At 43.4% G+C, this 14,763-nt stretch overlaps 1 protein-coding gene across 1 annotated transcript in view; it reads right to left on the bottom strand.

Moving 5' to 3' along the window:
- Positions 1-14,763, bottom strand: part of ZNF831 (zinc finger protein 831) — a 148,173-nt gene that overhangs the window by 13,492 nt on the left and 119,918 nt on the right. Inside the window, exon 7 of the mRNA XM_088482740.1 lies at positions 7,227-7,306. Within this exon, the coding sequence (XP_088338866.1) occupies positions 7,227-7,306 (80 nt within the window). The remainder of the gene's footprint in view (positions 1-7,226; positions 7,307-14,763) is intronic.

The following is a 14,763-nucleotide window of genomic DNA, read 5'->3' as shown; positions in this document are numbered from 1 at the left end:
TACATCGCACACAAGTCACAAACACATTAAAAAAATAGTTTTTTATTTTTTGGAGCACTTTGAGAGTTACACCACCCTTTAACAGACAGACGCACGCTTGTCGCTGCTGCTTTGAGGATGCAAGTGCGGCTACAGCCCACACAATTCACAAAGACAGAAAAAAAAGAACAATATTTTTATTGTTTGTGTAGCACACTTTGAGGGTGTCACCACCCTTTAACAGACAGACGCACGCTTGTCGCTGCTGCTTTGAGGATGCAGGTGGAATCTAGACGGGATTTGGAACCGGGGACACACTACCTCCATCAATTGTCTAAATCCCACTGCACTAATGGCGGATACCGGACGCACGTCTAACACCAACATAGCAGTCAAGGCCTCAGTTATACGTTTTGCTTCAGGATGACTGCTGTCGTACTTCATCCTCATCGCTAGGGACTGTTGGAGGGTCAATTGTTTAGTAAAAGTAGTGATGTTCCTACTTCCTCTCTGGGATGATGAACAACTCCCAGCAGCAGCAACAGCACTAGGAGGAAGTGGTTCTTGATCTTTCCCTATTTTATTTTTATCGGAGAAAGTTTGGTCCTCCATTTATGTTATATTGATATATACGTGCGGCTAAAGCGCACACAAACACAGAAAATATTTTTTTATTTTTGCTGGAGAGTAGTGCACTTTGTGGGTTACACCACCCTTTAAGAAATGAGCCAGCCGGCTCTTTACTTATGGGACACAGGCGCACGCTTCGCGCTGCTCCTTTGTTGATGCACGTGCAGCCACAGTGCACACAAGTCACAAACACAGAAAATATATACTTTTTTGGTTTGGACTGGAGTGTACTTTGGGGGTTACAGCACCCTTTAACGGTCAAGCCAGCCGGCCCTTTACTTATGGCACAGGCGCACGCTTGGCACTACTTTGTTGATGCACGTGCGGCTACTGCGCACACAATTCACAAACACAGAAAATAATTTTTTTTTTGGTTTGGACTGGAGTGTACTTTGGGGGTTACAGCACCCTTTAACGGTCAAGCCAGCCGGCCCTTTACTTATGACACAGGCGCACGCTTGGCACTACTTTGTTGATGCACGTGCGGCTACTGCGCACACAATTCACAAACACAGAAAATAATTTTTTTTTTGGTTTGGACTGGAGTATACTTTCGGGGGTTACAGCACCCTTAACGGTCAAGCCAGTCGGCCCTTTACTTATGACACAGGCGCACGCTTGGCACTACTTTGTTGATGCACGTGCGGCTACTGAGCACACAATTCACAAACACAGAAAATAATTTTTTTTTTAGTTTGGACTGGAGTGTACTTTGGGGGTTACAGCACCCTTTAACGGTCAATCCAGCCGGCCCTTTACTTATGACACAGGCGCACGCTTGGCACTACTTTGTTGATGCACGTGCGGCTACTGCGCACACAATTCACAAACACAGAAAATATATTATTTTTTTAGCACTTGGGGGGAGCACCCCTGATGGACAGAGCACCCCCTGGACAACACTACAGCACCCCTTTAGGACTGGGACACTGCACAGGACTTTGGAGTGGACACAGCCCCTATGGAGAACTGACTGCACAACCCAGTCCAGCCAGCCCCTATGGACTTTGAAGTAGTGGACACAGCCCCTATTAACAACAGCAGCACAGCACAACACAGCCAGCCCCTATGGACTTTGAAGTAGTGGACAACAGCAGCACTACACTACACTACACTACACAGCCCTAACTCCCACCCTCCCTCTTCACTGTCCACAGCCGAGTGAGAAAATGGCGCCGACGCGGGTACCTTATATAGGATCCAAAACCCGCGAGACTCGGAAGGCGGGATGATGACGTTTTGCCTCGATTTCAGATCCGAGTCAGGCGGGAAAAGTCGAGCCTGACTCGGATCGGACTCGGATCGGGGGGGCTCGGGGGGGTTCGGATTTCAGAAATCCGAACCCGCTCACCCCTAGTTTGTAGTATTCTTTAGTACTTGCCAGAGGGTGATATCCCAGCATTTATTGACTATGTAGGGAAGTCGTGTCAACTGAGCTGTAAGTCAGTGTCATAGGAATTCACTGTTGTTCTGATAGCATTTTCAGTGGTTTGACTCAATTGCAAATTTGTCCCACCTGTTCGATAACTTTAGGGTCTATTAACTAAGCCTGGGAGAAAGTTAAAGTGGACGGAGATAAAGAACCAACCAATCAGCTCCTAACACAAACTGTAACGTGACAGGAGCTGATTGATTGGTACCTTATCTCCAAAGCTTAGTACATAACCTCTTTGGTTATAATTGAAGCTCATTGTTTTCTATCTAACACCATTGTTACTTGGTTTAACTTCATATTTAGACAGATGTGTTCTCATCACTGTTCTCAAGTCACGGCAAATATCCCCCCTCAGTTGCACCTTGCCTGGGAGACTCTGCCACTCTGAGCGTCTTTCTCGCTCAATATGCACATATTTATCTCAGAAATAACACAACTTTTAGCAACAAAACATTGCTAGCTTGCACTAATCAATCTGATGTGCGACATTTGTACATCTGTCTGCGACTAAGGGCGTGATTCAGCTTTGGGAATACAGTAAGATATAGCAAGTAACTTTGAAACTGGACAAACCATGTTGCAATGCAAGGGGTGCATATACATAAAAAAAAATTACATGTAGGGTAAATACTGGCTGCTTTTGCATATAGCCCACAAATAATGCACAGCTTTATTTTTACAATTCCAATTTAGATTTCAGTTTGGACAGACCCTTCACAAATCTAAATCTCTTTGCACATATTACATCTGCCCCACCTGCAGTGCAGCATGGTTTTACCAAGATGCACAGTAACTTGCTCTTTCTTACTCTATTCCCAAATCAGGCCTTGAGTCTGAAACTGAGTAAGAAATATGATGTAGAATATGGCGTATAACACATTCAAAATTCCCCTCTCTCATCTGTGTAGAAATACAATCCCTCCCTCAAACCTGTAGTAACACATTACCCTCACTCACACCGGTAGTAACTTATTCCCCTCCCTTACCTCTGGACAAACACATTACCCCCGATCACCTTTGTAGCAACACATTCCCCTACCTCACCCTTGTTGTAACACATTCCCTTCCCTCACCCTGTAGTAACACATTCAACATTTCCCTCTCTCACCTGTATAGTAAACCATTCCTCTCCCATACCTGTGTAGTAACACATTCCCTTCTATTGCCTCTATATTAACACTTTCCCCTCTCACTGCTGTTGTAATGCTGGGTACACACTGGCCAACATATCGGCTGTTCAATTAAATGGCCGATATATCATGTGTGCGTCGGCCAATGTGTACAGACGATGATGTGCGGTCAGGTGAGGCAGGTGAGGCAGAGCCTTTCCTGTTATAATTAGGTATACTCCAGAGTTTTGGCTATAAAAATTATAAGAAAGAATTCAAGAAAAAATTATAAATATCTTCTTTGTATTATTCTAATTATTTTTATAGTCAAAACTCTGGAGTAAATAGTGTATGGCAGGTGAGGCACTGCCTCCCCTGTCTACCTTTTCCGCACATCCCTGTTCAAAACTCACCAAATTTCCAGCACTATATACTGCTGCACCTTTGTATAATGCCCACATGAACCCTCGTGTTTATATATGTGTCTGTAAATCTGGCTCTTATGCTAGCCAGTGCCTCCCCAGCTTTTTACCTCACGCATGTCACTGCAGATGATATGTCTGTGAGCTATGTCATTCACAGAAATATCGTGTCGCCTGTGCAGCACAGCCTATGGCAGATATATCTGCACATCCTGGACGGTCAGCTGACTGACTGTGACCTGTTTCTGATGAAGGTGACTATTTACTCTAATCTACATTTTGATGTCTATAGGTCATCACATCTGTTTGCTCATTTAGTTATACAGAGCTGTTAACAGATGTATAGCACAGTGGTATTGGTATTAGCAAAGCCGTAACTGTACACATCAGCACCCTCTGCCGGGCTTGTGCACTGAGGGCCTGATTCAGAGCCGCTCGTAAGCGGCCACTCGTTCACTCCGAGCGATGTTCGCACATCTGCGCATGCGTATGGGTCGTAATGCGCATGCGCCAACCAGTCAGTGCGGTCAGAAAACGTGTGTTCGCAAAATTGCGAGTGCCTGCTAATTTGAGTGACAGGATGAGGCGTTTGTGGGTGGTAACAGGGGAAGGTGCTTGAAAACGGGGAGTGGAGATCCGAACGCAGGCGTGCCAAATGGTCAAAACGGGCGTTTTAAGGGTGTGCATAATTAACAAAGCAGCGTCATCGACCACATCACTTGATTGTTTCTTAGCCTGAACTGTTCGCATGATTGCGGTAGGAAAATCCAACCACAAGCACTTCGAGCAGTTCAGATGTCTTTCGATGTACTCGATTAATCTAATAAATGGCGGAGATGACGTATGATGCGAGCGGCCAGGGGGTGTTTTTACAAAATAGCGAGCGCATGTTTCGTTCGCTTGCTCAGACATAGAGGCGTCAACAGACCGCAAAGCTCGAGCGTTCAATTTAAATAGCCGGACCCTTTTTCTGAACGAGCGAGCGCAAATAGCGTCCGGCTCTGAATCATGCCCTGAGTGAGCAACGTCATGGTGTTGCACAAAGTGGGAGGGCCTGGCAGCTCCCGGCACTATGACCTGATATGCAGCTGTTGTTGAGTTTCCACATCAATATAGGTCAAAAAAAAAATCAGTATCTAACTCCATTAATATTTAAGGATAATAATGACCAATATAATTTATTAATAAAATATTCAACGGTTTGATTGCGATAAATATGTATTTAGTAAAAATCGCAAAACCTCTGTCTAGTAATTGAAAAATAGTAGAAATGCTATATTTTCTTGTGTCTTTCAAAAATCACAAATATTTATCTGATTTATTTGCTCCTGTTTTTCGCATCCCCCAGATGGCATAGAAATTGCTTTATCATAGGAAGAAGGTAGGAGAGGGGGATCTGGAGAGCCCACCCATGTATGGGAAGACCTACCACGTAGTGCAGCTCCTCCTTTCCTTGGCCTACGTGTTACTAGTGAGCAGGAATCTTCATCACAGGCCACTTCAATTGAATCTTTAAATATTATTAATTATTCTGCACATACAGTCAGGTGCATAAATATTGGGACATTGACAGAATTTTCATATTTTGGTCTCTATTCACCACCACAATGGCTTTGAAATGAAACAAACAAGATGTGCTTTAACTACAGACTTTCAGATTTAAATTGAGGGTAATTACATCCAAATCAGGTGAACGGTGTAGGAATTACAACGGTTTCTATATGTGCCTCCCACTTTTTAAGGGGCCAAAAGTAAAAGGACTATCAACTCAAAAGCTATTTCATGGACAGGTGTGGGCTATTCCCTCATTATTTCATTATCAATTAAGCAGGTAAAAGGTCTGGAGTTGATTCTAGGTGTGACATTTGCATTTGGAATCAGTTGCTGTCGACTCTCAATATGAGATCCAAAGAGCTGTCACTATCAGTGAAGCAAGCCATCATTAGGCTGAAAAATCAAAACAAACCTATCAGAGAGATAGCAAAAACATTAGGTGTGGCCAAATCAACTGTTTGGAACATTCTTAAAAAGAAAGAACACACCGGAGAGCTCAGCAACACCAAAAGACCTGGAAGACCACGGAAAACATCTGTGGTGGATGACAGAAGAATTATTTCCCTGGTGAAGAAAAACCCCTTCACAACAGTTGGCCAAATCAAGAACACTCTCCAGGAGGTAGGTGTATATGTGTCAAAGTCAACAATCAAGAGAAGAGGGTTCACAACAAAAACAGGAAGACCAGATTAGAGTTTGCCAAACAACATCTAAAAAAGCCATTACAGTTCTGGAACAACATCCTATGGACAGATGAGACAAAGATCAACTTGTACCAGAGTGATGGGAAGAGAAGAGTATGGAGAAGGAAAGGAACTTCTCATGATCCAAAACATACCACCTCATCAGTGAAGCATGGTGGTGGTAGTGTCATGGCGTGGGCATGTATGGCTGCCAATGGAACTGGTTCCCTTGTATTTATTGATGATGTGACTGCTGACAAAAGCAGCAGAATGAATTCTGAAGTGTTTCGGGCAATATTATATGCTCATATTCAGTCAAATGCTTCAGAACTCATTGGACGGCGCTTCACAGTGCAGATGGACAATGACCCGAAGCATACTGCAAAAGCAACCAAAGAGTTTTTTAAGGCTAAAAAGTGGAATGTTATGCAATGGCCAAGTCAATCCCCTGACCTGAATCCGATTGAGCATGCATTTCACTTGATGAAGACAAAACTGAAGGGAAAATGCCCCAAGAACAAGCAGGAACTAAAGACATTTGCAGTAGAGGCCTGGCAGAGCATCACCAGGGATGAAACCCAGCATCTGGTGATGTCTATGCGTGCCAGACTTCATGCTGTAATTGCCTGCAAAGGATTTGCAACAAAGTATTACAAAGTTAAAGTTAGATTTAGGATTGTTTAGTTTGTCCCACCGTTCACCTGATTTGGATGTAATTACCCTCAAATTAAATCTGAAAGTCTGCAGTTAAAGCACATCTTGTTTGTTTCATTTCAAAGCCATCGTGGTGGTGAATAGAGGCCAAAATATGAAAATTCTGTCGATGTCCCAATATTTATGCACCTGACTGTATAAGTAAATGGATCCACAATATATGATATATCTTTTTTTAATTGAGTAATTGTAATCCTATCTTACTGTTAATGGGTAATCAAAATATTTTCATGGTTTGAAATAATAGTAGGCACATGGCATACTGTATAACTTGCACATTTTGAATCACTTATTGGAAATATTGGAATGTTATAATTTGTTCAACTAGGGCCGTATTTATAAATTATTGGGTTCTATACCAGATAATTTCATATTGCTGCTTAGTTTGGCAATGTGTTTGCTGTTTGCATGATTGTGCATTATCTCTTTCGAAAATGATTACACATGATATAGCAGTTTTCGTAAGGCTACTTTTGCATCTTTACTTTTGATACATTCCTGTGAATTTTGTTTTACTGCAATGCAAAGTAGGTGAAGTGGTGCTAGGATCATAGCATTATTTATGTGAAAAATTATACATGAGCCACTAAGTATTTGATTGTAGACAAGATAATGTTGTTTTGGAAAAATATAAAATAGATGCAGGTAACAAAGGTCTTCACTGTCAGGTTTATTATTTACATAATCTGGTACCACTTACCTTTTCTCCCGTATCTTCTGTAAGTGTGATGTCTCCTTTATCTTTGTACTTAGAGGTGTCAGTCCTCAGGAAAATGTCTCCTGCAAAAAAGAGAGATGTCAGCCAATTTACTAATAAAGCCAGTTAATAATGAGCCATACATGCTTGATTGTTTTTAAAACATAACTGTACAGGGATTTATAAGTGGCAATATTCTAAATGTAGCTGAAAGGCCAAGTGTTGCCTAGTATACCGAAAGTTTCAGCCATAATAGCACTTAATATGTCTCTATGTTTTATTAAATAGTGGTAAATCTCTAAAATTAGGGTTCAGTGTCCATTACCTCTCCCATGGGACACACAGACACCAACATGTCTGATGTTATAGGTTGTTGTTGGAAATATTGTAATAATAAACAAGAAAAGTCCATGAGTGGGTAACTTCTGCCATTCTGGTAAACTTTTGGGATTATTTTTGGTTTTAGATTTGGGATTGTTTTTAGACTTTGGTGTAACCTTTATTATCTTCTAATAAAAAGTTCTGCATTACGAGGGCCTAGGTTTATCCCTTTTGGATTAATGCTTCAATGCAAGTGATGTATGCAGGGGGGGTTTCTGAGTCCCCAGAATTACCCCCTTATGGACTGATTTTTTTTTCTGAGGGGTGGGTGCAAGCAGGTTCTCGTATGTGCACCTTCAGTTATATCCCCAGTATTTAAAACATATATTTTTTGCTGTAGAAATTGTATGACTGTGAGTGATGTTTTTTAAATTTTTAGGGGGTGCCCTCATATACAAGCCTTGTGGCAAGAGGTGTTTGATTTGGCATCTAAGATTTTTAAACTTAAAACCGTCCCCATCGTTGGCCCTTTTCCATGTATACCCTTCAGATTTACCTAAAAATTAGTGCTATATATTGGGACATATTTTAAATGCAACCAAAACGGCTATAGTACAGTTTTGGAAAAATCCTGTCCCACCTTCCATCTATAAGGTCATTCATAAGGTTCAGTTTGCCTTCTTAATGGAAACGGTAGATGTCCCTTATTCGTTGTCTGCTTGCTCACCACTAATGTTATGGTGTATGTGGCATGAATATATAACCAAAGTTGAGGGTGCAGTCTTATTGCTTAGGGACCCACCTTTGTCAGCATAGGATCTTCATGCCGAAATCCCATTGGTATACCTGTTTACAGTGCTTTCTGTTTTACTGTTCATTATATTTTATATGCTGTGTTCATTGTCGTGTATGATGTATGTATTGTATATATGTACTGTTGTACCCTTCTCCCCTTCCCTATCCCTTTCCCATTTTTCTTCGGTACCCCCTTTTATTTTGTTTATTTATTGAAAATTCAATCAAAACTACAGATGAAAAAAAAAAACACACATTGCTCAGCATGCCATACCCAGGACTAAAACTCTCAACCTCACATACTACAGTTAGACACTTAACAAATCAGCTACTGTATTTGCTCCTACATGGCAAGTCCAGTCATTTTTTACAATGTGCCTTTGAGAATTTTCAGCTCCAGGTCCATTTGGTCGTTAATCTGGCCCTACTGGTACAGTGAAACTGCAAATGACTCATTAAATTAGTTATGGTTTCACAGACATGGTTTTTAAGCAGCGATGCGATTTTCCACAGCAGCCATGGAGAAACAGCTTGAGAAGCCTTTCAAATATGGCACCAGCCGCGAGCCACTCAGAGCTCGTGGAACAATAACCAATCAGGAGCGGCTGCAATTAAGGAGTGTCCTGAGCTGTGATTGGCTCACAGCTGGCGCCATATTCGAAATGCTGCCGGTGCTATTTCTTCATGCCTGGCTGAAGAAACCAGGTATGTAGTTCCTGACCCTGCCCTGTGCCTCCTTCCCAGTCCAACTAGCCTTCCCTGCTCTGTCCCCCCATTCCAGCCGACCTTCCCTGTCCTGTGCCCACCCCTAGTCCAATCAGCCTTACCTGCCCTATTTCTTCCCAGTCCACCCGTCTCTGCTCTGTGCCGCCTCCCCCCATGTCTAGTCATCCCTGTGCCCCCAATTGGTCCAGCCCTCCCTGCCCTGCACTTCCCCTTCCTTCTGGCTTTTTATTTGGGTCTGGCTATTTTAATGTATTTTTATGTGGATCCGACTTTTTCAATGTACTTTATGTGAATCCGGCTGGTTCAGTGTATTTGATGTGGATTTGGCTTTCCAGTGTATTTTATGCGGATGTGACATTTCAGTGTATTCTATGTGGAACTGGCTGCTTAAATTTTTTCTATGCGTGTCTGGCTATTTCAATGTCTTTTATGTGCTTCCGACTTTTCTTTATATATATATATATATATAAAATCTATAGATAGGTACGGCACACTCCATCCATTATGTTATAGCTGCCGCGGTGCCCGTTACATTAAAGCGCATATGTATCCAAAAACGGCACCTAGCGGACAATTCCACACCACCTTGGTAGCAACGTTTCGGGCTTTATTGCCCTTCGTCAGGCTGCACAAAAATATATAATCCAATATCCGGCACTCTGGAGGCAGCTGAATCCTAGCTTTACCTTGCTTGGGTGCCCTACTGGGGATAATGTACCCCTAATGCATCAATCAAACAAATAAAAGAAGCACTCCAAGACAGTCAATCATCGTGACAAACAATCCGGCCCCCATCCGGGAACAAGTTCCGCTGGACACCTGTTCTCGACAGGGTCACATCAACCCTGTGTGGGGGCCCCTCTATGTGTGGGGGCCCAGGGACTTGCTGGCTAATTTAATCTCAGCATCTGTGCTGTATACAGACATCCAGCTTCAATTACAGTTTCTACCTGCAGGAGGTGCATATAATAAAGTGTATACTATTCTTCACCGGATTAACACACAGTTAAAGCATCACACACAATCTAGTGTTCTAGGTTTTGGCAGTGTTCAGTCACAGGCAGGCAGTTCACCATTGTATCTACCTAAGTCTAATCTGTACTGCTTCACTGTTCTTATGATCTCTCGACAATTTTGCTCAGTGGTCCCAGTTCTGTGCCCACAATAAATACAGAACCTGACAAATAACCAACTGTAAACAAATAGTTTATAATGAGAGTCAAAAAAAGCAAGATCTAAGATTGCAGAGGAAATTAAGTTTTGGCGCCTTCTGAGATCTGGATTTGGTATACGAAATCTAACCATGACTCAGTACCCCAAACTCAGTACCCCAATATCCAGTACTGCTCATCTTCACTTTTGTGGAGACCTGAAGAAGAGAGAGTGACATTGAACATTATATTTAATACCAAACTTAATGTATGTAGATACAAAATTTGTGATGATGCAGATTTGACTTCAATTGCACCTCCATTCATTAAAAAGCCACTATTGTCACCATATGCAGATTGGGATTAAGGAGAGGGGAGGGTACGGTTCATTGGGCTCCACTCTGACTTGCAGGGACATTTTAACAGCTTTGTAGGCCCTGGGCAAAGTAATGCACCTATACGCGGGATTAAACATGTAAATGGTCAATAAATTAAACTTAATTAAAGCTTTAGATTTATTGTCTCTTCTACCCCCTTATTCTGTCTCTGTGTCTGAAGGCTGGGAGACAGGTAGATAATGCTGCCTGGCCACTCTGATTGTATGTAATTCACAATCAGAGCAGCCATGGATCATTCTTCTCTGCCTGCCTCTCAGCTGGCTGCCCCTGCTTGAATTGTGGGGCCCCGGGCAGCTACCCAATGTGCCCATACGTTAAAATGGCCCTGCCAAACAAAGCACAATGCTGCACTGTGCAGTCCTGTGCATTTTATAAGAGCTGGACGGATGACAGATGATAAGTGGTGGCGGTGCTGGCAAGAGGCGTAGGGCCGGAGGAGTGGGGGCAGGACCCCTGCCTTAAGGGCCTGGGCACCTCGAAGGCTTAATCTGGCTCTGACCATATGCAAAACTAGCAACTCACTTAAGACGCTAAAAATTCTCCAATACAGTAAAAACAATTCCCTGTAAACTCTGTAGCTAATTAAGTCTGCCCCTTGAAATGCCGTCACTTTACGATATGCTAACCGGCAAAGAACCTTTAGTTTTCATTTAAGTTTCAATATATTATTTTTATGGTTGTTTATTGTTTTATATTCCAGGATCTACGCCACAGAATTTAAAATTTTTATTTTTTATTTTTGTCTATACTAATCTTCTCACACACTTTGCTTGTACTATACATTTTGTATGTCTCTGAAGGTTGATTTATAGTACATGTGTCACATTGTAACCTTGCTATGTAATGCACTTGTAGTATGTGAAAATTTCAAGCAATACAGACTTTTTATGCAAAGCTTATTTGCTCTAGGTCTCAAGGGTATAATCAGGGGAATATTTACCAGTTTTGTTTATTCAGCTGTAAAAATAAAAAAAAATACTATATAATTATTTATGATGAGCAAAACTTGTGCCTTAAGCGGAGTACACACTTGGCGATCTAGCGTTCGATCAGACTATGAACAATATATCGCTAGTGCATCGTCGGGTGTGTACTGCACACCCGAAATGTCTGTGAATGATGTCATTCACAAACACATCAGATCAGCCCTACAGCACAGCCAATGCCGATATATTGTGCAGATATATTAGTACATGTGGCTGTGTGTATGGGCGACCCGCCGACTGCCGGTACACTGACCGCAGGATCCGCCAACACTGACGTTACAATTGGGCAGGCAAATTAAAATGCCCGCCCAGTTGTGATGTCTGGTCAGACATATCAAGTTGCTGATTGGTAAGTGAGTATAGCTTACCAGATCGGCCACTCGGAACCGCAAAGGCTGATCGGTCGCTTTGTCACTCAAGTGAGTACTCAGCATTACTTACACTTGAAAGGTTTTGTATGCTAAGATCGCAGTTTTGCAATCAATACAAGAGATTGGTTGCACAATGACGAGACAGATGTATTCGCCATGTATTGAATGTTAGTCCTGGTTTTAATTATAGGGGGGAAAAAATTGCATAGGGGTCCCCCTATAATTAAATCCAGCACCGGACCCTTTCTAACGGGGGGCTGATGCCACAGCCAGGGATGCCCTTTCACCGGGCCCCCCAGCTGCAGCATCAGTCCTGACTGCTAGTCAGCCCAGGCCAGGGATCCCTGGGGAGTTCGTGACCCCCCCCAATAACGGGGTGCCCCTCTCCAGGGCACCCCTGGCTTAGGCTGATAGCCCGGGGCTATTTCCGCCACCCTAGGGCGGTGGGTGGCGGGTGTATGTAGTGTGTAAAAAATAGAATTAACAACATTGTCTTTACAGTGGAACTACAGGTCCCAGCAAGACTGCCCGCATGCTGGTACTTGGAGAACCACAAGTACCGGCATGCGGGGCATTAAGGATCCTCTGGTACCTGTAGTTCACCTGTAAAGAAATGTGTAAAAAACATACAACACACACACCGTGAAAGTACAGTTTTATTTCATACACACACACACACACACACACACACACACACACACACACACACACACACACACACACACACACACTCACCTACATTGCCAGGAGTGGTCCTCTTGTCCAAAGTAGGCATCCAAGGTCTTCAGAATACAAAAAATTGCAAATGCCGACCCACGCAACAGATACCAAGCATGATGGTTGATATCTCCCGAATGAAACGCTCAGACACGGCTTCTGCCTTTATATAAATAAATCCAAATAATTTTGGCAAAAAGAACCGAGTAAAACTGAACCCGCACATCTCTAGTAAAAATGATGCAAATGTTGCAGAAGCCAGGAAATATATTGAGATGCTCATACAACACTGAATCAGGCACTTAGGGCCTGATTCACCACTGATCACAACTGCAATTATGCACGCAATCTGCCAATTGTTACATACTGCGCATACATCGTGAACCAGCCATTGTGATCGGGACTGCGAAAGCAGTGACTACTCAGACCCATCGCTGAGTGATTGACAGAAAGTGCCGTTTGTGGGTGTGGCAGGGGTGTGGGTCGAACGCAGGCATGCCAGTGCGTTTGAACGCCGTTGCAGGGGCATGCATAAATTAGCCACTGCGATGCCAGAGGATTAGTAGCGTGCATGGAAGTTAGCAATTTCTGTGTAAGGTCAGGGATTGTGCAAGTGTGCGTGAGGCTGCGATGGTACTAGATTGTACCGATAGTTTCGCAGTCCTGCTAAAGATAACGTGAGCGTCCTTATGTAGTGCTGCGGCTGCATAGCGATTGCAATGAATTAGCATACTATCGCAGTTGAGCTGCGTGCGTAATCGCTATTGCAATTGCCGTTGCGTTCCGTAGTGAATCAGGCTCTTTGTACACTATTAGGAAATTAAGACGCAAAATTCAGGAAAAGGTATGTAATATGGCTTAAAAGACAGAAGTACTATATTGTAGTACCTCTGTCTTTGGCCTTTTTACACAGATTATGCATGCTGGGCCTGATTCAGAGATGATTGGTAATGCAGTTGTGCTCACAGCCGCTCTCTCAGTAGCTGTTGTGGGAATATAAAAATACTAATCTCAGCCTTCCCATTGTGCTCAGCAGTGCGATGGAGTGTACGAGCAGTGAGATGCCCACTTTCAAGCTACGTGGTCTGTGCATTAACATCGTCACTGGCAGCAACTTTTGTTCTGCAATGTGATTAACGGCCGTAGACCATTTGTGAGTGTAAGGGTACGTGTTGTGACAATTTGCATGGGCATGTCACGAGCCTACACCATCGATCCCATGTGAGATAAAAGTTCCAACCAATCAGCCGCTAACTGTAAGTTTTCACACAGCCTGTAAAGTGACAGTTACTGTAGGAGCTCATTGGTTGGTACTTTATCTCCATCCACTTTATCTCCGCAGGCGCGTATGCGCATATGCGCAGCATCTCAGACAGAGCTCTGATCACCAACGCTTTACATCTTGCATCTTTCCTTCTCCAGAGTGGATGGCAGCCTAAACTGGCACACTTGCATACACATTGGTCTCAGGTCAGTATGGATGTGACTTGGGAGGCAATTAGTAGCCCCACTCCAGATAATACAGCTCTCCAAAGTTTACAGGAGCTCACATCACACCAATGGCTTTGTCTCTCTCCCTCTTCTGTTGAATTTGCTCTGTTCCAGTACCATGGAATGGTGGGTAAGATGGACCCTTCTTCTGCGATGCAGAGAGAATATGGTGCCTGGGTATCACCACACCTCTACATCAAGGTGTGTCCTTTCTTCTCTGACTGTACCCACAAGTATGGGTAAAACACGTCTCTGCTCCTCTACAGCCTGACACCTGCTCCTACGACACAAACACACCTCGGTATCAGTCGTCACACACCACACTGCCAACGCTCTTCTCTATCAAACTTCTCCTTTTCTTCTCTTCTGCAGTGACCTGATGTCTACTCCCCTACAGAACACTGGGTCTCATTCAGACCTGCCCGCAAGCTCCAATGCACTCGCAAGCAGGTCGATGTAGAGGCCCTGCGCACGCGCAGCGGCCGCATTGCGCTTGCGCAAGCCCCGGAGTGAGAGAGAAATTCTCTTGCTCCGGGGCTTACTACAAAAGGGGCGGCTGTCGATGGTGATCGACAGCTCGCACT

The sequence above is a fragment of the Taudactylus pleione genome, unplaced genomic scaffold (assembly GCF_031769625.1).
Source record: "Taudactylus pleione unplaced genomic scaffold, aTauple2 ptg000018l, whole genome shotgun sequence".
NCBI classification, from domain to species: domain Eukaryota; kingdom Metazoa; phylum Chordata; class Amphibia; order Anura; family Myobatrachidae; genus Taudactylus; species Taudactylus pleione.
The sequence above is the reverse complement of the archived record's forward strand: the minus strand, read 5'-3'. Positions and strand labels throughout refer to the sequence as shown.